The sequence below is a fragment of the Corythoichthys intestinalis genome, chromosome 14 (genome assembly GCF_030265065.1).
Source record: "Corythoichthys intestinalis isolate RoL2023-P3 chromosome 14, ASM3026506v1, whole genome shotgun sequence".
In the NCBI taxonomy this organism is placed as follows: Eukaryota; Metazoa; Chordata; class Actinopteri; order Syngnathiformes; family Syngnathidae; genus Corythoichthys; species Corythoichthys intestinalis.
This window is the reverse complement of record NC_080408.1, coordinates 26,200,312-26,225,745: the sequence shown is the minus strand read 5'-3', so window position 1 is coordinate 26,225,745 and position 25,434 is coordinate 26,200,312. Positions and strand designations below refer to the sequence as shown.

At 37.6% G+C, this 25,434-nt stretch overlaps 1 protein-coding gene across 15 annotated transcripts in view; it reads right to left on the bottom strand.

Moving 5' to 3' along the window:
* ctnnd2b (catenin (cadherin-associated protein), delta 2b) overlaps positions 1–25,434 on the bottom strand; it is a 284,445-nt gene that overhangs the window by 68,617 nt on the left and 190,394 nt on the right. For 6 of the 15 annotated variants that reach the window (XM_057858336.1, XM_057858334.1, XM_057858332.1 and 3 more), the window contains 2 exons: positions 20,657–20,954; positions 15,958–16,014 (listed from right to left, as the gene is read on the bottom strand). In XM_057858336.1, the coding sequence (XP_057714319.1) occupies positions 15,958–16,014; positions 20,657–20,954 (355 nt within the window). The remainder of the gene's footprint in view (positions 1–15,957; positions 16,015–20,656; positions 20,955–25,434) is intronic. The other 9 variants (XM_057858337.1, XM_057858339.1, XM_057858345.1 and 6 more) reach the window with 2 other exon arrangements.

The window sequence follows — 25,434 nt, the reverse complement described above, 5'->3', positions numbered from 1 at the left end:
CAGCTGAGGTGGGAGAGTCTGTCCATAGGACAACAATCAGTCGTACACTGCACAAATCTGGCATTTATGGAAGAGTGGCAAGAAGAAAGCCATTTCTCAAAGATGTCCATAAAAAGTCTTGTTTAAAGTTAGCCACAAGCCACCTGGGAGACACACCAAACATGTGGAAGAAGGTGCTCTGGTCAGATGAAACCAAAGTTGAACTTTTTGGCCACAATGCAAAACGATATGTTTGGCGTAAAAGCAACACAGCTCATCACCCTGAACACACCATCCCCACTGTCAAACATGGTGGTGGCAGCATCATGGTTTGGGCCTGCTTTTCTTCAGCAGGGACAGGGAAGATGTTTAAAATTGACGGGAAGATGGATGCAGCCAAATACAGGAACATTCTGGAAGAAAACCTGTTGGTATCTGCACAAGACCTGAGACTGGGACGGAGATTTATCTTCCAACAGGATAATGATCCAAAACATAAAGCCAAATCTACAGTGGAATGGTTCGAAAATAAACGTATCCAGGTGTTAGAATGGCCAAGTCAAAGTCCAGACCTGAATCCAATCGAGAATCTGTGGAAAGAGCTGAAGACTGCTGTTCACAAACACTCTCCATCCAACCTCACTGAGCTCGAGCTGTTTTGGAAGGAAGAATGGGCAAGAATGTCAGTCTCTCGATGTGCAAAACTGATAGAAACATACCCCAAGCGACTTGCAGCTGTAATTGGAGCAAAAGGTGGCGCTACAAAGTATTAACGCAAGGGGGCCGAATAATATTGCACGCCCCACTTTTCAGTTTTTTATTTGTTAAAAAAGTTTAAATTATCCAATAAATTTTGTTCCACTTCACGATTGTGTCCCACTTGTTGATTCTTGACAAAAAATTAAAATTTTATATCTTTATGTTTGAAGCCTGAAATGTGGCGAAAGGTTGCAAGGTTCAAGGGGGCCGAATACTTTTGCAAGGCACTGTAATTGCTCGCTTAGACGGGCGTAAAACGAGGAACAGTGAACTATTTAAAAAAGTTTACGAGAGGTTACACGAAGCCGGAGTAGACGGGAGCGTTGACCAGATTAGAAACCGGTGGAAAACCAGCTACTACAAGGCAAAAGAGCAAAACAGCAGAAGCGGATACGACCCCACAAACACAACAAGTGGGTTAAAGTTAAAACAGCAGCACTCTGACGATCGATCTCCATGTTTTGCAACGTGACGCTTTGTTTTGATTAATCTGCGCATGTCAGACGGCAGTTGTCAAACGTCCTTTCGGAATAAAGGCAGACACATGTAAACGCTGGATCGGAATAGATGGAGTGACATGTAAACAGCTGATCTGAAATTTCCATTCGGAATGATTTGAATCGGTATGAATAAAAGTCAGCATGTAAACGTGGCTAGTGTTGAGTATACTATGTCTATTACTCAAGAAAATAGGAATGTGGTTGTGTTACAATATGAACAAAATGCAACAAGTGCTGTTGTTGACAGCTTGTTATTCATTTTATTTTAAAAAAATAATGGCTTTAATAGTGTTTAACTTTAAAAAGTTTCTTTTTTGGGGTGGTGGGGAGTGTTTCACTAACTCGAGATAACATATTTTCACAGAAAATGTGAGATGAAAGGCGATCGCCATTGCGTTTTTTGCAGTTTATGATTAGATTTTTTGTATTTTTTAATTTTTTGACGTCGTATTGTGACATATCGTATTGTGACCCTGACATATCGAGCTGCATCATATTGTTAGTTTAAGTTTATCGTCCCATCTCTAATAAGCATAATAAGCATATGCATTCATTCATTCATTTATCTTCTGAACGGTTTATCCTCCTGAGGGTCAGGGGTGTGCTGGAACCTATTTCAGCTAACAACGAACAGGGGGTAGGGTACACCCTGATCTATTTGCCAGCCAGTCGCATGGGCATAGAGCCAGACAACCATACACACATTTGGAGCTGGGATAGAACCAACAATGAGCTGTGAGGTGGACGTAATAACCACTCTTCCACCATGCCGCTGCATATACATTTCTTCTGTATTTACAATATAAGTAGGCCGGTTGTAGGGCATAAAATTGCAGTCATCTAACGGTTCATGATAAAAAATCTACTCTGAATGTTTTATTCATACAGTATAATAGTATAGGTAGTATACTATAGGTTTTGATAATGAATATTCTCTATCCACATTCTCTACTACATGTTTGCATCAGAGTTCTGCAAGGGCAAGTGAGGGCGCTTCAATTTGTCAAATGGTTAATCAATTCCGTCAACCAAAAAGAAAATTCCACATTAACAAGTCCTTTCAGTTGCAAATGAGACGTTTCCACCATTAGACACATACTTTTGATTATAGTCTTTCAAAAGGTTATCTAATGCAATGCTCACAGGCACAATTGTAGTGCACACACACAAGCATCGATGAACTCACAGGCAAGTTCACTAATCATACACATACATGGGAGGGTGTCTGTGATAAAAGAGAAACAAATAATTTATGTGAAAATGATGTGGCAAGAGAGAATAAAATTAACGGGAGATCAGAGAGTGGAGTTGATGAAGTGGAGCGAGGCTTATCAGATATTGACAAGCTTCCTTCTTTCAGGGGACTTATCAATAATCCAAATAGATAAAAGAATCCTGTTCCCGGAGACCGACTGTAACAGGATAATAAATTTTTCTTCCAGTCAATTTGATAGCATTGCAAATTACAGACAAAAGGACGTTTAGGATGATTTTTTTCTACTTATATTAGTTTAACTTTTGATCAATGAGTTTCAGTATTTCAGTTTGAATGATTCCTTTGCAATTTTGATTTAAATGTTTGTGATTAGGATGACATCTTATTCTGAATGCAATATTTGAACTAGGAGGAACTGGCAAAATTGATTGGATATCTAACGCAGTCAATAGCAGCCAGCAAAATAAGGAACATATTCTGTTGTTTTAGTTTTGCGGACTGTGTCTCTTTTTAATTTTACATTTCCCCCCACCTATCCTAATGCCCATCTCAATGAGAAAAACACAAATGGAAAGCCACTACATTAACATAATGTAAATGCCACAGTGGCATGGTCTTTAGTAAATATAATCAGAGATGACTTAGCCTCATGGAGGTCACCTTGTGGGTTAATTGTCCAATAAGTCTTCAAAATCTCACGCTGAGTATTCAGGAAGATGCATATTGCATTTGTTTGTGCATATTACATTTCGGCACCAAAAGCGTCTGTATGATAGATTGGTCTATCAATCAGTAAACACTATAATTTAATTAAAAAAAGGTGTTACGTAATAACAGCATATGAGATCAACAAAATCGGAACCACATACAGGAATGTAAAATATGAGCATGCAGCAAATAATGTGAATGCTCATAGATCATACTGAAATAGTGGAGGTCTCTTCAAATTAATGCGTTTCTTTCACCACTCACAAAGTCCAAATAATTGACTCATTGCACTCATCGATATGAGGTAGAAGTTACAAATGATCTCATGTCACTCTAACGATCATTAACTGCTTTTGTCACTATTGAATTGAAGGCCTTTCAGTGAATACACTTCTCTTGTTTATCATCTGCTAGTAAAATCATTGTAGGTTATAAGATTTAATTCCCTCTCTTAACAACACTTTTCTTTCTTTCTTTTTTTTTTTTTTTTAAAGCTATATTAGCAGCTATTCTTCTAATACATACTATATTGGTACAATGAAAGATAAATAGGTAGCCTCATAAACACAAGATGTACCAGAAGGTAACTTGCTTAGTAACAAATAGGCAGGCAACTGCAATACGTATGATGCCTGCTCCCCTGCCACTCTTTTAATTACCGTCATTTTCAGACATCAAGCCGCCACCCACCATATTTGACATGAAAACGACATTTGTTCATAGATAAGCCGCACTGGACCATAAGTCGCAGCTGTTCATGCTGTATTATGGGATATGAACACCAAAAGACATTAACTGGTAACATTTTATTTGAGAGGGGGATCATGTGACTGTCATGACCAAGACCAAATGAACCAACATGAAGCTTTGCAGCCAATTGGTTCAAAGCTTCATTGCTTCAAGGAGCTTAATTTGGCCATCACTGCTCCCTTGGGGGAGAAAGTCAACCTCTGCTGCCACCTGCTGTCAACACTGTTGTCGTCCAACATACCTCCTAGCATGCATTGCAGTGCTACAGACGTAAATAACAATCAAAATTCATGTTCTGTGCTAATTACCATATTGGCCCGAATATAAGATGGCCCTGATTATAAGACGACCCCCTCTTTTTCAAGACTCAAGTTTGAAAAAAGACTTTTTGAACACCAAATTAATTTTTATACAGAAAATAATTACAGTACATCTGAAACAATCGATTATAACAATATGTTTGAGAGAAAAAGCATGTTATTTTGCCTCATTCAAATCTTAATATCTGAACATTTAAATATGAAAACTAAAGTGCAATCACATTCGTAAATGAATGGCTTCTGGTTTTTGAAATGTTAATAAACAATCTATTGTGATTAAAAAAAAAAAATGCAATATATGCATTAACCATCAAAGTGAGGTCTAACTGTAACTGTAGTCTTGAAACAAATCTGAATAAGGAAAAACATTGCAATATAGTAATGCAAACTGGTTAAACTTGAGAGTAGCTGAGATTTGTCATGACAGAACATTACTTCTCAAGTTCAGCATTCGCTTCAATGATATCTGGCGCCATCTATCGTTGTGAATGGGTATAATGTCTAAAACGCGAATATAAGACGACCCCCACTTTTTCAGTCTTATTTCAATGCAAAAAACACCATCTTATGTTTGGGCCAATACGGTATTTCTTCCGTTACTGTTCCAGTTGTTTCATTAATTGCTAGTTATGGTGTTTGGCAACAATTTATTTCACAGTGGCACCATAAAACTGTCATAAGACAATCATAATTATGAAATGAAACCGTCATGAGCATTAATGAATGCTTATAACATATGTCATTTAGAGCAGGGGTCCCCATCTTTCATTAATTGCTAGTTATGGTGTTTGGCAACACTTTATTTCACAGTGGCACCATAAAACTGTCATAAGACAATCATAATTATGAAATGAAACCGTCATGAGCATTAATGAATGCTTATAACATATGTCATTTAGAGCAGGGGTCCCCATCTGCCGGGCCGTGGCGCATTTGCTACCGGGCGGCACAGAAATAATAATTTAATAACGACCACATTCTGACCGAATTAACCCTGTCCCCCTGCTTAACACACCAATATCCCTGTCTACTCTAGATATAATACTACAGGATAGATTAAATGGTGTCATAGAAATCCATTGATTGGACTGCTAGCAGTACATCTTGTTTGTGTATATAATATATCTATGTGCGCTTGTCCTCGATAATAACGTATTGCTAGGCCGATGGCGCATCACATTTGTTCCCGGAAATAATTAGCCCCCACACGAGCGAAGATGACTGGAAAACAGACGTCTTTGGAGATATTTTTACGGCGAAAAGGGCACCTGACGAGCCTACAACCTCGAAGACCCACGAACTGCGATGGAGTGGATTCGTAACCCGTTTGTGAATAAACAGAGTGATTCGACCATGTCTGTACAACAGTAAGATCATCTTGTAGAGATGGCAACTGACGGCGCCCTTAATAAACGTACATTTGAGACAACAACTCTACCGAGGTTCTGGATTAAAGTCATTCTGGAATATCCTGATATTGCTACAAGAGCATTGAAAAACTTGCTACAATTTCCAACATCTTATCTTTGTGAAGCGGGCTTCTTAATTAATGCTTAACGACAAGGGGCAGTCGTTAATGGTGAGAGCGGTGTGCAGTTGTTCTGTGCAGCTTACATGGCAGGATGTATCTGAGGAGAACTTTTCTACAAGTCCTTCCATGATCAAACGTAAGTTAATATTCCTTTCTTTCAAGAAAGTTTTTAGTGTTTACTTTGGAATCGCTGCATTTGCGCATTTTGCGGCAATGCTTAATGTTACGCGCATGCGCAGAACCGCATCGTTGCAATTTTTGATGGGTTGCAAAATTTGTCAGAACACCGGTCCGTGAAAAAAAAAAAACAAATAACACCGGTCCGTAGTGCATAAAAGGTTGGGGACCCCTGATTTAGAGTCATCTGGCAAATTATCTCACTTTTGAATGGATGTAAAAGAGGTGAGCTGGACATAAACGGAGTTAGTGATAGAGATGACGTGATCGGACCCGATCGATCGGCATCCGATCACGTCATTTTCAAAGTATCGGAATCGGCAAAAAAATATCGGCCATGCCTTTTTTTAATATATATATATATATATATATATATATATATATTTTTTTTTTAATTAAATTGTTTTTTTAATTGTATTTAACGTCACAGACATAATATGTTATGCTCATCCAGAGTCTTTAGTTTAGGCTTAAGGTAGGGTTATCAAATTTATCCTGATAACGGCGGCAATTAATTTTTAAAAAATGTGTCATGTTAAAATATTTAACGCAATTAATGCATGCATTGCATGACCCTCTCACTCATTGTCGCGCTCAATCTGTAATGACACCGTTTTACCTATATAGAGAGATAAAAGGCAGCGCATAATGAGTAGAGTGAACTTTGGCAGCCTTTGGAGCCTTTTCTTAATTGGCTAAAGCCTTGCAATCCCTCTCCCTATGATTAGAAATATCATGGGAAGCAATGTGGGGAAGCAAGGTGGCAATTGATCATTGTCTTAACACCTTATGTTATTTCCCAACGCAGAGAAGATATAGCAATTGGTAGCATGTTGCACAGTCATGGTTCCACCCACTTCATGCATTTGGGATGGCCACAGTATCATTTACTGAAAGCTCAACAAATACACTAGATGGCAATATTTGGTCACAATATACAAAGTCACAAGTCTTTCTATCCGTGGATCCCTCTCACAGAAAGAATGTTAATAATGTTAATGCCTTCTTGAGGATTTATTGTCATAATAAACAAATACAGTACTTATGTACTGTATGTTGAATGTATATATTCATCTGAGTTTTATTCATTTTTTTCTTAATGCATTGCCAAAATGTATATGATCGGGAAAAATTATCGGGAATGATTGGAATTGAATCGGGAGCAAAAAAAAGCAATCGGATCGGGAAATATCGGGATCGGCAGATACTCAAACTAAAACGATCGGATCGGGAGCAAAAAAACATGATCGGAACAACCCTAGTTAGTGACATGTTTGCTGGATGACACTTTATGACATCTGTCATAAGCATTCAGTAATGCCCATGATAGTGTCATGTCATAACTATGACGGTCTTATGACAGTCTTATGACATCACTGTTAAATAAAGTGTTACCTATTTACACAAATAAATCAACAAATAATCCGCACTGGACTATAAGCCGCAGGATTCCAAATGAAGGAAAAAAGTAGCAGTCCGAAAATTATGGTAAGTGCTCCTTTTTGATTGACATACAGAATATTTTCTTTTCTGCAAGGATTCAGACACTGACAATATCGGGTTATGACCAAAACAAAAAAAAAGTATCTTAGTCCAATACTCTTCAAACCACAGCAATGTTTCCCTCGAATTGTTGCATTGGTTGACAATCGGCCAGTCAAAAAAAATAATAATAGAGGTACGCACATCCAAAATGACTGAAGGGATACCAACAGACACTGTTGGCACTCACTCACACTTTCCACTAAGTCACATGCAGTATGTATCCTTTTTTTATCAGAAAACAATAACAGGACAAACCACAATGCACATGTTATGGGACAAAGGGAGTGTGACGAGGTGGTGGCTAAAAAAACAAAAAAACAAACGCAAACAACATACAACAAAATGACATAAGCATAGCCGGGAATAGTAAACGCCCCAGTGAAAAGTGACACATCACAGAGAATCAAACTCAAAGCCTAATTCCTAAGGCGATGATCTTCTTCAGGCAGACACATATAGAACATACATGGATTGCAATGGTTGAATAAACAATATCCTATGAATGATGCTGTATGTTGTTGTTCTGGGACAAATTACAAACATACGTTAAACATAGTCAGATTCTAGAGTAAATGACAGTGAATGTAATGTCTATCTCAGAGACACTGTACTGTAATGGTTCATTCATTCACTATGAAGATCAGCCCAAAGCTGTTTTTCTTTTTGCTTAGCATTTCTGTCCGTCTTGCTGTGAATTAGTGTTGCAGAGAGCAAGGAACACGAGGGGATTTGCTCCCAGCCCTTAACAATGTGTGACAATAGCACAGCAGGATAAGCAAATAAAATGGAGCCATCTGTGAACATCAAGCAACAGTAAGTTCACCGTGAGAGATTTTAGGTTCTGCACATCACGTTGTGCCAAACATTAGGTAATGAAATATGCTAGAAAATATACTGTATGAACACAATTTTATCAATTTTACAGCATGTTCTTAGTTTTTTGTTTTTTTTTTTGGTTAGAATACATTATATCAGTGTGTAAATACAGCGTCCACTAAACAAAATGAATGATACAGTGTTTCCGATTCATAGCATGAATTGCAGGCACTGAAATTACATTAAATTCTTGCAGCCACCCTATTATATATAGTACTTCCATCAGGGTGAAGCAGATGTGTTTAACACATTGCTCTGACACAGAGTTACCTATTTTGAGAAATGAAGCAGAATACATCTGCTCACATAGATGCAGACAACTGAAGTTTTGATGGCAACTTAATGACCTCATCCCCAGTATTTTCACTTCAAAGGACATCAAGTATGTAAATTGCCAAGTGATCTGTGTTGGTTTCTTCTCCTCTTTTCGTTTTGATCACCTTTTTCACTATAAATAAGTTTGTTTTTGTTCAACCACAGCCTCAATTCCCTTCTGTTAGGCCTGCGGATTGCTTGAGTCTAAAAGGTAACCTCGGACTTAACGACTTGTAGGCGCTAATAAGCCACAATTGTTCTCTTTAACTAAAGTATGTTATTAGAAACACATAAAATATTGCCATTGATTTTAAAATCTATAATATTTAGTACGTTTTAACCTACGGAGGGCGCCATGTTTTAAGTGCGCAATGGACGCTCGGGGTGATGACTTAGATTGTCAATTTCACTCGATGAATACTAGCGGGTTACTGCAATTCCTTCTATGTGGCGAGACGCTCATCGGTTAGAAGCGGCGAGTGCTTACTATTTGTGTTTTTATTGAGTCTTTTATTACCTTTTCATTGCCTCGAAATACTTGTGTTTCGCTCTCATACTTTTAAGCATTGTGTTTTCTAGTGGTAGCTTTAAAACAGTTTATTTGTTGACCACATTAATCACGTAGCATATTTAAACCACCCTTATTTGATATTACTACATTTAAATATTTTCTTAAAGCATCTTTAGTATGTTCTGTCTGTATACATCTAAACAAAACAAGATGAAAGCGCACAGTAGTACTTTGGGTGTCAAATTCACTACCCAGAATGAAACCCCCACTTTACACCTAGGCAGCGACTACACAGGAGTGTGTAGGGGGTTTGTGTGCTTGATTGCTTGTTTGAGTGGTCTATTGTTTGACAAAGCCAAGTAGTCAGTTTTGTATCGGGGTCATTTGACGCCTGGCTGGTCTTTCTTCATAAACCCGGGACTTCCAGTGTTAAGAACTACAAGTCTTTCGATCCGCGGATCCCTTTAAGGTGGAGTTATAAACAGAATACAGTCAAGGTAAAGAAAAGATGAATAACTCTGACCGAAGAATGTTTTTCCTTTAGCGAAATAGGTAAATCATACAAATGTGTGTATGCATGTGGGGGTGTTCCTGTTTTTGTGTGTGGCAGCTTAGTGTTTCATTTGCTAATTCAGTAGAGTGGGACAAAGGAGTGATGGACTGTCAATTCACTGTTTCTTAGCAACCAGGTGGACTAGCCTTAATGGCTAATTGTCTGTAAAAGATTGAGTGCGTGGGTCCGTGTTTACACTACAATGCAATATGCTAGTATGCAGGACACCCAAAGCAGGACACACAATTTAGTGGTAGATAGTTTTGTTACGAGTAAAAGAGGAAAACTACAGGGTGTGGGTGTGCGTGTGTTGGTGTGTATATCACTGATGCCTTTCGGGTTGAAGTAGGGTGGGAAAGGCTGATGACTCATTCCCACAGAAATAGGTAGGAAACAAAATTGCACAATGAAAATATGTCAAGGGAAACAAAAAACGCAGTAATTAACCTACCAGAATAATATATATCATATTTTGGGTATATACATATATTATGAGGCGCACCTGCCTCACCCACCAAATTTGACAAGAAAAACATATTTGTTCATATACAGTATATGAAGGCCTCATTGGACTATAAGATACAGGTTTCCACATTGTTTCATGGATATTTACATCAAAAGACATGGTGTTCTAAGTGGGAAAAAAGTAAGCTTCTTATAGTCCGAAAATTAAGGGGGATATACTAGTCCTTCTCAAAAGATTAGCATATTGTGATAAAGTTCATCATTTTCTGTAATGTACTGATAAACATTAACTTTCATATATTTTAGATTCATTACACACAACTGAAGTACTTCAAGCCTTTTATTGTTTTAATATTGATGATTTTGGCAAAAAAGTCAAGAAAAAACAAAAATCCCTATCTAAAAAAAATTGCATATTTCATCCGACCAATACAAAAAAGTGTTTTTTAATACAAAAAAAAAGTCAAACTTCAATTAATTATATCAGCTATGCACTCAATACTTGGTCGGGAATCCTTTTGCAGAAATTACTGCTTCAATGCGGCGTGGCATAGAGGCAATCAGCCTGTGGCACTGCTGAGGTGTTATGGAGGCCCAGGATGCTTCAATAGCGGCCTTAAGCTCATCCACAGTGTTGGGTCTGGTGTCTCTCAACTTCCTCTTCACAATATCCCACATATTCTCTATGGGGTTCAGGTCAGGAGAGTTGGCAGGCCAATTGAGCACAGCAATGCCATGGCCAGTAAATAATTTACCAGTGGTTTTGGTACTGTGAGCAGGTGCCAGGTTGTGCTGAAAAATGAAATCTCCATCTCCATAAAGCTTTTCAGCAGATGGAATCATGAAGCGCTCCAAAATCTGATAGGGAGCTGTATTGACCCTGCCCTTGATAAAACACAGTAGACCAACACCATCAGCTAACATGGCACCCCAGACCATCACTGACTGTGGGGACTTAACACTGGACTTCAGGCATTTTGGCATTTCCTTCTCCCCAGTCTTCCTCCAAACTCTGGCACCTTGATTTCCGAATGACATGCAAAATTTGCTTTCATCTGAAAAAAGTACTTTGGACCACTGAGCAACAGTCCAGTGCTGCTTCTCTGTAGCCCAGGTCAGGCGCTTCTGCCGCTTTTTTAGGCTCAAAAGTGGCCTGACCTGGGCAATGCGGCACCTGTAGCCCATTTCCAGCACACTCCTGTGCACGGTGGACCTGGATGTTTCTACTCCAGACTCAGTCCACTGTTTCTGCAGGTCCCCCAAGGTCTGGAATCGGCCCTTCTCCACAATCTTTCTCAGAGTGCGGTCACCTCTTCTGGTTGTGCAGCGTTTCCTGCCACACTTTTTCCTTCCCACAGACTTCCCACTGAGGTGCCTTGATACAGCACTCTGGGAACAGCCTATTCTCTCAGAAATTTCTTTCTGTGTCTTAGTCTCTTGCTTGATGGTGTCAATGATGGCCTTTTGGACAGCAGTCAGGTCGGCAGTCTTGTCCATGATTGCCGTTTTGAGTAATGAACCAGGCTGGGAGTTTTTAAAAGCCTCAGGAATCTGTCGCAGGGGTTTTGAGTTAATTCACTGATTCAGATGATTAGATTAGTAGCTTCTTTAGAGTACCTTTTCATGATATGATATTTTTTGAGATAGGGATTTTTGGTGTTTCTCGACTTTTTTGCTAAAATCATCAATATTAAAACAATAAATGGCTTGAACTACTTCAGTTGTGTGTAACATTTTTTAGTCTGGTCTGACAGCTTTTTTAAACCAATTTTTGAGTGAGGAATCTAAAACTGAGATCAGTTTTCGATCCAGTCAGGTTTTTGGGGAATAAAGCCACGTCTTTTTGAAAAAAAAAAAAAAAATATATATATATATATATATATATATATATATATATATATATATATATATATATATATATATATATATATATATATATATATGGTGAAAGATATGAAAAACACTGTACTTAACGTTTGTGCTCATTTTAGAAAACATTTTAAATATTGACATTCATGACTCCAATGTTTTTATTATTTGTTATTTTTTTTCTTTATACAAGTTTACGTTTTTACAAAGAATATGGCTAGCTGTTTGCATGTATTGTAGTAACAACATAGTAAATAGGTAAGATTTGGGAAAAAAACTTGACACGATAGAGGAAAAAAACTGAGATCTGTTTTGATTTCACACCCAAAAATTTGTTCCAAACAGTGGTCAGAACGAAAACAAATATTTTTCCCCAAATTGTTGCCTAGTGACAGTAACAATAAAGTATACAGTAGATGTAGTAGTATGTGTGTGTGTGCACGTGCATGTAGTTAGCATGCTTTCTGCGAGCACTTTATAACGAAAGTCTAGTCAGACATAAGGGGTATACAAGATCATTTACGGCTTATTTCATGTCAATACTTGATGAGTAGTATGCTGCTGGTGTAGTGATACTTTTGCCTGACTTTGGTGCAGGCAGTGTGGGATCAATTATCAGTCTTTCTCTATGTGTGTGCCCTACGACTGACTGTTTAGCCTTTTGCCCGAAGTCAGCTGGAATAGGATCCAGCACCCTACAACATGATAAGGAATAGTGGTGTTGAAAATGGATGGATAGTTGATGAATTGATGGATATTTATCAAACCCATATGGCATAATTTTCTTCATAACATTGAGGTTTGCGATAAGAGACCAGACAACGGGACATCAAAGTCTCCGCTGGTCAGTCTACCGTATAATCATGTACAGTATGTATTATTTTGCTTGTAAATTTACCATACATAAAGTTGGGGAGGGACAATAAACAGTAAAATTTAAGAGAAAATGTATACGTTAGGGTGGGGAAACTAATAAAAGTTAGAGTTATACAGCATCTTTTACTGCAATTTGTCGCTTTAATCATTAAACAGGGATACTAGTATCTTTCTCAGCACTTGCTGAGTCAAGATTGAGAACCAAATGATTGAAATCAAATGAAAATGTAAACATGAAATCTGGGTAAGGACTGGAGAAAAACTTCTTCAGGGAGAATAACATTACTATGTTGGACCATCCTGCATGTTCTCCATGATTTGAATCTCATTTAAAACTTTAGGAAATGGAGGGAAGTTTATGAAAATGGGCATCAGTTCCAGACAATTGATGTCCTTCATGAAGCCATCTTCACCACTTAGAACAATGTTCCCACTAGCCTGCTGTAAACACTCACATCAAGCATGCCAAAATGAATTTGCAAATTGATATAGAAAAATGATAGAGCTACTAATTACTAGTCCTACTAAGAAAATGTTTCATTCTGGTTTGGAGAGATTTTGGGTATCTTTTTGGGCGATGGTCTTGAACTTTTGATCAGGTGAAAAACAGCCTATTTCAGTTTATTTGTTGTTTTCAATAAACTACTTTTTTAAACTTTCCTTCTTTATTTATTTATTTATTTTTATTACACTCCCTCCTTCTTGCCTTTGCATATTGTAGCCCTACTTAAAAACTGATTGAGATCCAAATTTGCAAAATGTAAATTCTTGCAAATTTTCAACTGGTCTTAAGATTTTGATAAACAGTGTGTAGCCTACTTTCCCTTGGAGACAAACAGCTAATATAATAAATCTTTGCTGGAAATAAATCTAAAAGGTCATCAAATTCTGATCTATTTCTGATATAAATATCCAGGCAATTAGCCATTTAGAGTGACAGAAATAAATAGGCTATACAGGCAGCTCCTGTCTTCTCTCCTCTCGGTCTGTGACCCTCACATTATGCTTAGCTATTATTAGCTTAGTTTATTATTATACTTATTATTGCGCGACTAAAATTAGAAACTGAATAGAATTTACTTTGAATTAGGCCTACACCTCCACAAATACTTATTGTGTCCAAAATTATTGGGGAGTACAGCTTAGTTAAGGAGGGAGACGTGTGTCCCCAGCGATATCCGCTATTGTGTTTAACTTACGTAGCATCGTGTTAGCATGGCCAACTCAAAACTTCGGTCCTCTTGTTTTTTACCCCACATCCCAAAACATACATGTTTGGTTATACAAACACAAAATTTTCCATAAATAGTGCATAGACTTCTTAATGATATTCACGGGACATGGGACACGGGGTCAATTAATATGGGGGCCTATCTCCGTCAAAGCTGACCGCGTGGAAACACAGACAAAGAGTTTTTTATGTTAAAGATTCTTGTGAATAAACACTTAAATCCCTGAATTCTTCATAGATATGGACGTAAAACAGCCTCGATTCCTGGTCAAAAGCAAAAAAAATAAAAAAATAAAAAAAAACGAGCAGTTAGCATTTATTTTACATAAATATGTCGAATGTGCTGCTAGTCTTTAAGTCATTGTAGCGCTGCCTTGTCACCACAAACAGCTTTTTATGTTGGAATTGTCGTGAATAAATGCTTAAATCCCTGAATTCTTTATAGATTTGGACACAAAACAGTCTCAATTCTTGGTTAAAGGCAAAAAAATAAAAATAAAAAAAAACGAGCAGTTAGCATTTATTTTACATAAATATGTCGAATGTGCTGCTAGTCTTTAAGTCATTGTAGCGCTGCCTTGTCACCACAAACAGCTTTTAATGTTGGAATTCTTGTGAATAAATGCTTAAATCCCTGAATTCTTTATAGATATGGACATAAAACAGTCTTGATTCTTTGTTAAAAAAATAAAAACACAGCATTTATTTTATGTAAATATTAAGAACTGTGGCGCCAATGCCATAGCGGCTAATTTCTCCCATTGACTTTTTTCCATAACGTCTCAAAATGCATGCATGGTACGAAAAATATAATAATGACCTTGAATCCTCGAATAAATCACTCCTGAGACAATCCTTCCTGTTTGTATGCGGCACAACTTTCGTACTTTTTCAACCTAAATCTTGCGTTAGATTGCTGTGTGTGAGTGTTTGAGAATAACTCCTCTTGATGTGGGCAGGCCCCCTACTTGTAGGCGCGGCGCAGTGTATGATGGATGTGACCCGTCAATATAATTATGAAGTCCATGAATAGTTTTATATTTGTGAGAATCCACCCAACTTAACCCTTTGTAATGGGGGATATAAAACATAAATAAATACGCTGAAATGTCAAACCAAAATTTTGACTGGACCTTATTCAAACGAAATACTGGAGACAAATTCTATGTGTTATTTAACATACTTGGCCAATAAATATGATTCTAATTTAACAAGATGCTTTTAATGTCAACCACAAAATTTATTCCGAAATGATCACAACACAGAAACACACAGATGTTTGGGTAAATCAAGAGATGAAAGACACATGGATTAAGGGACTAGGCTCACAGGACAGCCAAAGGAGAGAATGACATATTTATCAGAAATTTTGGTCAGTCAATTGTCTCCAAATGTGAATGTTCATTACTTCTCTAATTCCATGATAATTAGAATTTGAAATATTTAACTTTTTGAAAAAATCCAATCTTGATTCTGCAGAATTTTAGGATGCAGAGGAAGTTATCCTGATGTTATGTTCTATTTAGTGCCGAGAACTTTAAAAAGACAGCATCTGTTCCTCAACTGTCAGCAGGGCTCAGTAAAGGGAATTTCCGTTTGATATATTGCTATGCGAAATGTGCATGCGTGATAATACAAATGTTAATGTGCCATTAACACCTGTGTGCGTGTATGTGTGTCAAAAAGCGAAGATGGACATATTCAGTGAATGAGACAAAGGTAAGATAGATGAACAGAATGTGTGTATAGATATATAGAAATAAACAGTAGGATTACTTTGTCATTCTTTGCTCGGCTTGATTTTGATTCCACACAAGGAATTCGGGGTCGTACCTATCGAGGTAGAGAAAAACAAAAGAGAGGTATATGTTGGCTGTCTGGCAAGAAAAGTATTATCAGTAACTGTCAAAATAGTGATGATTAGTAAAGCGACTAGACTTGACTTTCTCTCAGCATTTGGTTATCAGGCAGTGGTGGAGAAGGAGGAGGAGGTGGAAGACATGCACACAGAGCTGGTGGAGGATGGCAGTTATGATTGGTTGACAATTTAATGACGTCGTACTTCTATCTTCAATACATTAAGTTTTATGTTCCATTAAATAAAATATGATTAACTTGAGTATTTATTGCATTCATTGAAAGCAATACATTGTTGTACATATTTAGAATAGACACTACACAATTGGCCATTGTCATTTTTATGTAATTTTACATCGAAAGCGTAGGGTTCAGTGTACAGGTACTTCAATCAGCTGTTGGGCAACTGTTTATGAGTGATGATAGCCTATTGTGAGTATAAAGCATGCACCAAAGTTCTATACTTGAGATGTGTCATACCCGTAGACTGTATACAAATTGCGGCATATCACTGATGCTCAAGCTTTAGAGTCAACCAACAGACAATGTGGGTGCAATGTGCAGAAGAGCTCAGAGAAACAATGATGACAGGAGAAAAGAGCAATGACAACAACATGAGAAACCCCTTATAGCGATAACCTCTCATTAGAAAGGAATACTGTGCAAATAAAAGTTGAGTGGCCTAGGCTGACATTTCACGAGGAGAAACGACTTGACTTTGCTTGTCGCCATTGGACAGTTTGTTTGTGCAATCATTAGACTGAGAACGAAGACAAGAAACTCACAATCTAAATATTTATTATTTGTGAAAGAATCAGAGACTCTCATCTTGGGTTTTTTTCAGACTCTTAAGGTCTAAAACCACACTTGATGCTCCTCTTGCACCCAAATAGATTGTGAAACACTAAGATTCATTGCCATTGCAAAGATTATTTTTTAAATTGGTCTTTTACAGGTTGTGCAGGTGATCCATAATGTCAGGCAAACTAGAAAAGCCAGGATACTGAAGCCCAGATTCAATTTTGATTGCAGTCAACCAACACATCCTGACAGTCACAGTTTTAAGGTGCTTTAAAAATGTTTGTTAGCTTTCTCAGCCCCAAAATCAGTTGAGTCAGTTGAACACGACATTTTATGGATATTGTGAATCATTAAATTGAAAGACAGTCAGTTAATCATCAGTTGGTTTTGTTTACTGCACTGGTTACCAGTGTTGTTAATCTTACTTTAAAAAAGAAATTAATTACAGTTACAAATTACTTTTTCCAAAAAATAATTGAGTTAGTAACTCAGTTACCTGAATGTAAGAGGAATTAGTTACTTGGAAAAGTAACAGGTGATAATTTTCATGTTTTTTTTTTTTTCTCAAAAAAAAAAAAAAAAAACAACATCACACAATGTGAAGTTTAAAGGGTTTTGGGACAATTGGCTCTAGCCCAATTCTTTACCCTAAACTTTACCCAACAGGGGTATTGCGGATATTGCGATAACTAGATAGTAACCCTTGCTATGTGTGGAAGTCATTTAATGTTGTGAGTCAACTGTTGAAGTTGTTAAAGTTGCTCCCGTTATTGCATTAGTTCCCTTCTGTCTACTTTCGACATGTGTAAGTTTTAAAACTGTTTCATCATTTAAAGATAGATTAAGTCAAGATTTTGCTGATTTAGGACTATTTTAGATAAAAAAAAACCCACTTAGGTTTGCTAGGAAGTTTCTCTACAACAGAGCCTTTCTGAGAGGTCTACTGCTTTAGTTTGGTGGCTGTTTACGAACGCCTCTAGTTCTTTATACATGTTGCTAATGCCGCCGTGTCACTCATTTGCATCTATATCTATATTATGTGATATCTACCGTAGCATCATGTGGGCATAGTTTGTAGGCTATCGGCTACAGTCAGGTATTATTGGAGCCACCTAGCATCGCGTTTGCAACGCTGTCACAATTCCCTTGCCTCCTCCCCACTCCTGCTCTGCTCTCTCATCTCCATGAATCAGTCTCTCTCAGACTTTTCTCGCATCATTCAACCAACATAGTAACGCATAATAATGCACACCTTTCCCGCCTCCGTAATGGTAACGGCGTTGCCAAAATGAGAAAATTAATTAATTAGTTACTCACTACTGAAAAAAATAACGCCGTTAGTAACGCTGTTATATTCTAACGCCGTTATTAACAACACTGTTGGTTACAAAACCGACTACTGTATTTTAAGATCAAGTACATTTTATTTGCCAGTTGGAGTATATCAAGTTTGGATTGCTTTCTCTGCATAGAAGGATTGTAAATAGTTTGTTTGGATCTAGAGACCACTTCAATATGTGAGCCATACCACCGAAACCAGACTCTTGGAGAAACAATTGAAAAAATTTGATTTTTGATTGCTTATTGTGCATTAGTGCATATATTTGAAATCTGATGAATCTGATGGTGAATTAACCATTTTTTTCACCTTGAATTTTTGGGAACTTCATACATCGAAACAATTATTAACTGTACTGCTCATCCATAACAGGATCGCAACAATGCTAGAGCCTATCCTAGCTGACAATTGACACGGCTTGACATCCAATCACAGGGCACTCAAATACGCACTCACTCCATGGATAATTTTGTGTATTCAGTTAATCGACTGCACAGGTGTCAAACCAATTCCACAAAGGACCCCGTGGGTGCAGGTTTTCCTTCCAAACACTGCCGAGGACACCTGTTCATCTGTTCTCTTACAACAAGTGTAATCAGTTGATTACAATCAGGTGCGGCTTGTTTCAGCAAAAACCTTAATGGTCAAACTGTCTGTGCATTTTCAGTTGGAACAAAAACAAGGACCCCCAAGGCCACTTGTTGAATGGGTTTGACACCTGCAATCGATTGTGAATGTTTTTGTGATGTGAACGTAGACCGGAATAACCGGAGAAAACCCAGGCAGCCAGTACCGATACATGCATAATCCACACAGTTAGGACCCCGAGTGAGGGAATACAAGTTCATATGAGAAAAAGAACAAAGAAAGTGGTGAGGCATGATTGCTTCTCAAAAGCCCATAAAAAAATGTTATATTTACAAAAAAACTGAATTCTGATTCTAATTTTGATAATTTTTGGGAAAATTGGTGCTACCACCTAATGCCTGGGTGGTGCATACAGTATCTGACATCTGTAATATGGTGCATAAACTTCACCATTAGTTGACAAGACGGCTCCCACAAACATTGCCTTCCCGTTGGGGGCCGACCCAAGCAGAGCTTTTGGCTTTCACTGTGATAAACTCAAACACATGTTGCGTTCAAACGCCGGATTTAGGTGGAAAAAGGACAAAAGTTTTACTGCATGCAAGCAGGCAGGAGAGTCTCAAGAGTGATTTGATTGAGGATTCAAGGCAATTATTATATAAAACAGCCCATGCATGCACTTTGAAACGTGTGAAAAAAATGCATGGAAAAATTTAGCGTAACTTTAGGTTGAAATATTTATGTAAAATGAATGATAACTACCTGTTTTTTTGCTTTTAACCAATAATTTAGACTGTTCCATGTTCATATCTATAGAAATTCCGGGATGTACAGTACATTACGTGATTTGTTTTATGTAACATTTCAATCAAAAACGACAAGGGCCAAATAGCCTGTAACATGGGAAGTCAACGTAAATAAGTTGCGATTGTATATAGAAAAATAAAAATTCTGCTTTTGTTGAGTAAAATTAAGATGATTCTGCATGCTTTCCTCAAGTATTAAGTTTCTGATGTGAAAATGGAGTGATTTATTAGCTGTTGAAAATTTGCACTAAAAAACTAAAAAAAAAAAATTAAGTTGCTATTTTGGCCAAAAACTTATATGTTAAATATTGCTATTGATATTGAAAATATAGGTGATTATCTCTGCATTTGGTGATTTTTGTAAAGCTACCGTATAACTTGAGAAATTTAGAGCCATTTTAAGTTTTGTTATACTTGTATATAAAATAATTAATCGGGATTTTATTAGGGAACGACTTTGATTTTTTTTTTTTTTGGAGACTCATATATGCCTAAGGGAGGTGCCTGTTTTGGTTTTAGGTCGCTAGCGGCTTTGGTTTTGAAAATATTTGAATTTTAAATTTTTGAAAATAGGCCCCCTACAGATCGGCCACGACCCCTGTGTCCCGTCAACTGATAGTGAAGTCTATATATGGTGAAAGCCCCTTATGTTGGAAGTCTTTTTTATTTATTGTTGCCGTTTCCTCAATGGTTGTGATGACTTTCATAAGCACGCTCTAGCACAACTTTACGATAAAAACCTTGAAGTGAAAGTTTCTGAGGTGAGTTTATTCATCATAAAACAGAAAATGTCAGAAAAAAATGAATAAAATACACAAATTCCATATAAATGAGTTCATATCTCTTTTTTGACACTATGCAAAGAAATGTGTGGTTTCGGTGGAATGAGCCACTTATGGTTAATTAAGTGTCCACAGCAGAAATTGTGCTCTATGAAAGTGTAGTAATATTGTCCATGTTTATCTTGAAACGTTTGATTTGGTGAATCTGGACCTCAGTAAATTAAATGCATGAGAGTGGGAAGGGGACCGAACAAACTGCGTGAACAATATGCCAGAGTTTATACTGAGTTAGAATACTTCACCTTGGGTCTTTCTGGATGCTGTCCACCGATGGAGATCGACCAAGTGCTGCTTCGGGAGGGAGGGCTGGGCCAGACTTGCTGTAAGGCGACTCGGTGGATGGACAGAACTGCAACGTGCGGTATGGGTTGCTGTAGTCAGGTCCGCCTCCTGTAGCGAAGCTGCCTCTTTGGAACGTGGAGGCAGCACTCTGGCTTCCCGTTCGCTGCAAGGGGATTGGGTCGACACCAGGGGAAGGTGGGGCTAAAGTGTAGGGACAGAGCAGATAGTTGAGGACCTCTTGGTACAGCTGGTTCACCACTAATGTAGTTGAAGAGGAGCAGAGTGAAGGAAGAAGGCAGTGTACCAAAGTGCCAAAATCAGGTTGTACACACATGCAACATCACCAGCACAAATGGTTGAAACAGCACAGACAAAAATAAGTACAAAGGGAAGAAGCAAAAGATAAAAGAGCGAATTGTAAGAACGCCATATGAAAATATGGCAGTAGTGGATAATGAACAGATGGGATGACTTCTGATTGAAAGCCAACTCACCAAAGGACTTAGTTTTCATTTGAACAAAAACTAAAATCATAAAAGAATTTCAAAAAATATAAAGCAGACAGGAGATTACAAATAACACAGACATGCTGTTCGTCTTTGTCAAAAAGATAACCTGGCAGACCTCTTTTGAGATTGGAAAATATATCACGGTCACTTTGCATAATCCATTCATTTATCATCTACTCCGCATCAACTCACGAGGTTCACAAGGGGTGCTGGAGCCAATCCCATTTGACTGAAGGCAATATGCCATGCACACTGAACTGGTTGCCAGGTAATCACAGGGCACAAGGAGAAAAACAACCATTTTCTGACACAGTCAAACCGACAGACAATTTGGTATGTGCAATCAATTTAACATTTTTTTGGGGGCGTGAGACGAAATCGGAGTACCTGGAAAAAACCCAAGCAGACACTAGGCTAGGTTCATACTGCAGGTCTTAATGCACAATTCCGATTTTTTGTCATATGTTTTTTTAGCGTGCTCGTTCAGACTGCCTTTGTCCATAGAGCACGTTCAAGTATCACGCATGCGCACTAATTCGCAGTCTGAGATGCGCTGAGCAAACTGAACCACAAGCGCAAGAGCATCAAAATAAATGACCACGTATGCTGCCTCATTCAAGGGTGCGCACAAGTAATATAACTAGGGCTGTCAAAATTATCGCGTTAACGCGCGGTAATTATTTTTTTAAATTAATCATGTTAAAATATTTGACGCAATTAACGCACATGTCCCGCTCAGACAGTATTCTGCCTTTTGTTAAGTTTTACAGCAAGGTTTTTTGTGGTGTCTAACAGCGAACTCTTGTGGTCGCTTTGCGACATGGTTTATTGCTTTCTTGCCAGTTCAATATGGCTGCACGACGTCTTGGGCTGACGCCTACGTTGTAATGTTGTGCTTATATGATCCTTGGACAAGATTTGTCCGTAAGTATGGTTGTTGTAAAGAATGTACATATTATGTTAGTAAGCGAAATGTTATATTTTTTGTATGAGACGCTTTTTGTTTATGTTTAGTGAACCTGTATAGCGTGCTAAGCTAGCGTTGTTGCTAATGCAATGCTTGTGTACTTTTTTTTTTGTAGTTTCACTACGGTCTAAAGAGGACAGTGGTTTGAGGCCATTTCATTAATAAATCAGATGAAAAAGGAAGAAGTCTGATTATTAAGGCGTCGTTCACTAGCTGTCTAGCTTTGGAAAAAGTAGACTCTTCCGAGTGAGGACAGCATAGACAGGTTTAAATGACAGTAGAGTGAAATGCCCATTATAGTCCTTATGTACTGTATGTTGAATGTATATATCCATCTTGTGTCTTATCTTTCCATTCCAACAAATTATTTTACAGAATATATATATAATTTACAGAAAAATATGGCATATTTTATAGATGGTTTGAATTGCGATTAATTGCGATTAATTACGATTAATTAATTTTTAAGCTGTAATTAACTCGATTAAAAATGTTAATCGTTTGACAGCCCTAAATATAACAAATGTAAATAATCCCCATTTAGTATTATATTCAAAGTTTATTGTAGTTTATTGTTTACTGTCCGTGCATGACACACACGCATACGGTAAGCTTGAGAACGATAAACCGATACGACCGGATATCCGGTTTTACAGGTGAGAGATACAGCTGTTTCGATAGTAAAGTTACCATTCGACGGTAATTAGCCATTAAATATTCAATGAACCGATAGTGGAGATAGAATTCGGCTATCGCGAGCACAAGAATCGGCTCCTAATGCCTAGTTCAATGCATTGCTTAATATGATAATAATTTAGCTTTTACCTTACATGCTGCGCTTGTGTCATTCACCACACAGCGCACTTAGATTGTGACCGCCGTCGTGGTTGCCTCAACTTCCCATTCATTTCGGCAGAACCGCTAGTAGTCGCCGTCATTACCTGATCGTCACGGGCGAGTCATAACAATGCGAGAGCTAACAAAACCACTGTAACGCACGCACCGTAGCGTTTTCTTCACAGCCCAAAACGAAACTAGTAGTGGCAACATGCTAAAACAATGGACAGTTTGCGCACCACGCCAGCGACGTGCAATGATTGATTTTCAACGCACCCAGGAAAACAAAAGTCGGACTTTGAAGTGATGAAGGCACCCAGATTTGTACGTCAGTTTTTAACCATGAAAAATAACCCACTACAATGGTGGAAAGGGCGGCATATTATTTCCACGAAACGCAGTCTACTTAAACATGAACATTTGGATCAGTTGATCTTCCTCAACAAAAATCTTCCCATTCAAAAAAGATATAGACAGTGATGAGGAATAAAAAAATGTGGAAGCACAGGCATAAGTGAATGACTTTGCTGTGTATAAGGTTAAAGTAATGATTATAGACCTGTCTAAAATGCCATGTTTTTATTCCCCCTTTTATACCAGTGGTAAAGCATAATTTATTATTTATTCATGATAACACTAGCAGGTTTTATTCTTTTTTTCTAGAGCTTCTGCATATAATTAATATTTTTTGCTTGTAAGATGTTTACGTTGAAAGTTTGCACTTAAATTACCTATTGTGTTCAAAACACCAGGATATACAGTAATTACTGCACTTTATTGTTGTCTGTCACTGGAGTTTTATTATCAATCCCATCCAACAAAATGACGGTCATATAGTAAGATTTTTTTTTTTTCAATAACAAAAATATCTTTTTCAATAACAAAAATAAAACATAACATTGGTATGGTAAATGGTGTTATACTTATATAGCGCTTAAATTTTGTTGTTTAATTTCATCTTTAATCTTTTTTTATATGTTTAAAATACTGTACAAACACACACAAGAAATGTTTACTATCGTATCGTTTTCACTCTGTATCGAACCATATTGTTCTTAAACTGTATCGAATCGTATTGAATCGCTCGGCCTTAAAAATGTATCGTTTTTTAATCGAATCGTAACCTCTGTATCTAGATACATATCGAATCGGCTTCATGCCAGAGATTCCCAACCCTAGCATATGGACAGTTTGCCTCGACTCTTGACCATGTAAGCAATCATGAAATATTGCTCATTTGGAGCAAAGAGAAAACCAAGCATTCTTAGGCTTATCATCAACCCATTCTATTTTCTTATGACTTTTGTCAAGCCCGCCCCTTCCCCAAAAGCCGCGTTCAAGCTAGGCGCTACGGCTGCACAGCTACCGTGGCGCCCTGTCTTTCTCGCTCTTTGCTTACGTAACTGCTGGGTGAATTCCGATTTGGGGGACTTGACAGTTCAGACCGCAGCCACATTCTGGAAAAATGTGACCTAGATCAATTTGAAACGGTCCACTTTTAAGTGACTTTTACCGTTCAGACCGTCAAGTTAATGCCTCACTCGAGTCGGACAAACACAGAAAAAATTGGATTGGTGCATTAAGACCTACGGTATGAACCTAGAAGAGACATGCAAACTCACAGGAAGGCCAGAGCCTGTGATTTATCTGTGATCATAGAACTGTGAGGTGATGTGCTTACCAGTCAGGCACTGAGCCAACATGTGTGTGATATATACAGGTAATAAATAATCCAAACAAGTCAAAGTGTGTCATGAATGCAAAACGTGCACTCACGCAAACATGCAATTTAGACTAATGATAATCCCAATGTATAATACCTAATATAATAACATTCGGAGGAATAATTAATAATTGTAAACAACAGTAGGCCAACCCTAAAACAGCAAAGTTGTATTAATCGATTATTGTATTCTGAAGTGATGGCACATTTAAATGTGCTAAAGCAATCATGAGTTCAGAGAAGTGTATGCGTGGGTCGGAGGAAAGTGTATGGTGGGTGCATCCACGCAATACTTTTTGAATTAAAGTATCAGGTTGGTTGTTTTATATATTTATTTTATCATGAGTTCCTTGCTTTTTTCTTTTTCTTTCTTTTTTTACATTCATACTCCTTTGTGTACTGTTAAAGAGGTTTTTTGTGATTGCACAAACCAAAAGGAAACATGCTAATAATGATGAGGGAACTAAAAATAATGACATTACAGTATACTAAAATGAAGTGTTTGCTACACAATACATTGTTTTTAGGTTAATATGCTCATTGTAATAACAGCAGACACATAGACAACATATTTTCATTTTCATTCTTACATATCCATTCACAGTTTTTGCTTAAATCATATTTACTGTTTTAACTTCTAGGAGTGGAGTGGATTGTGTTTTATTATGCCCCATTAGCAAGTATTAGACCCAATTCTGGTGA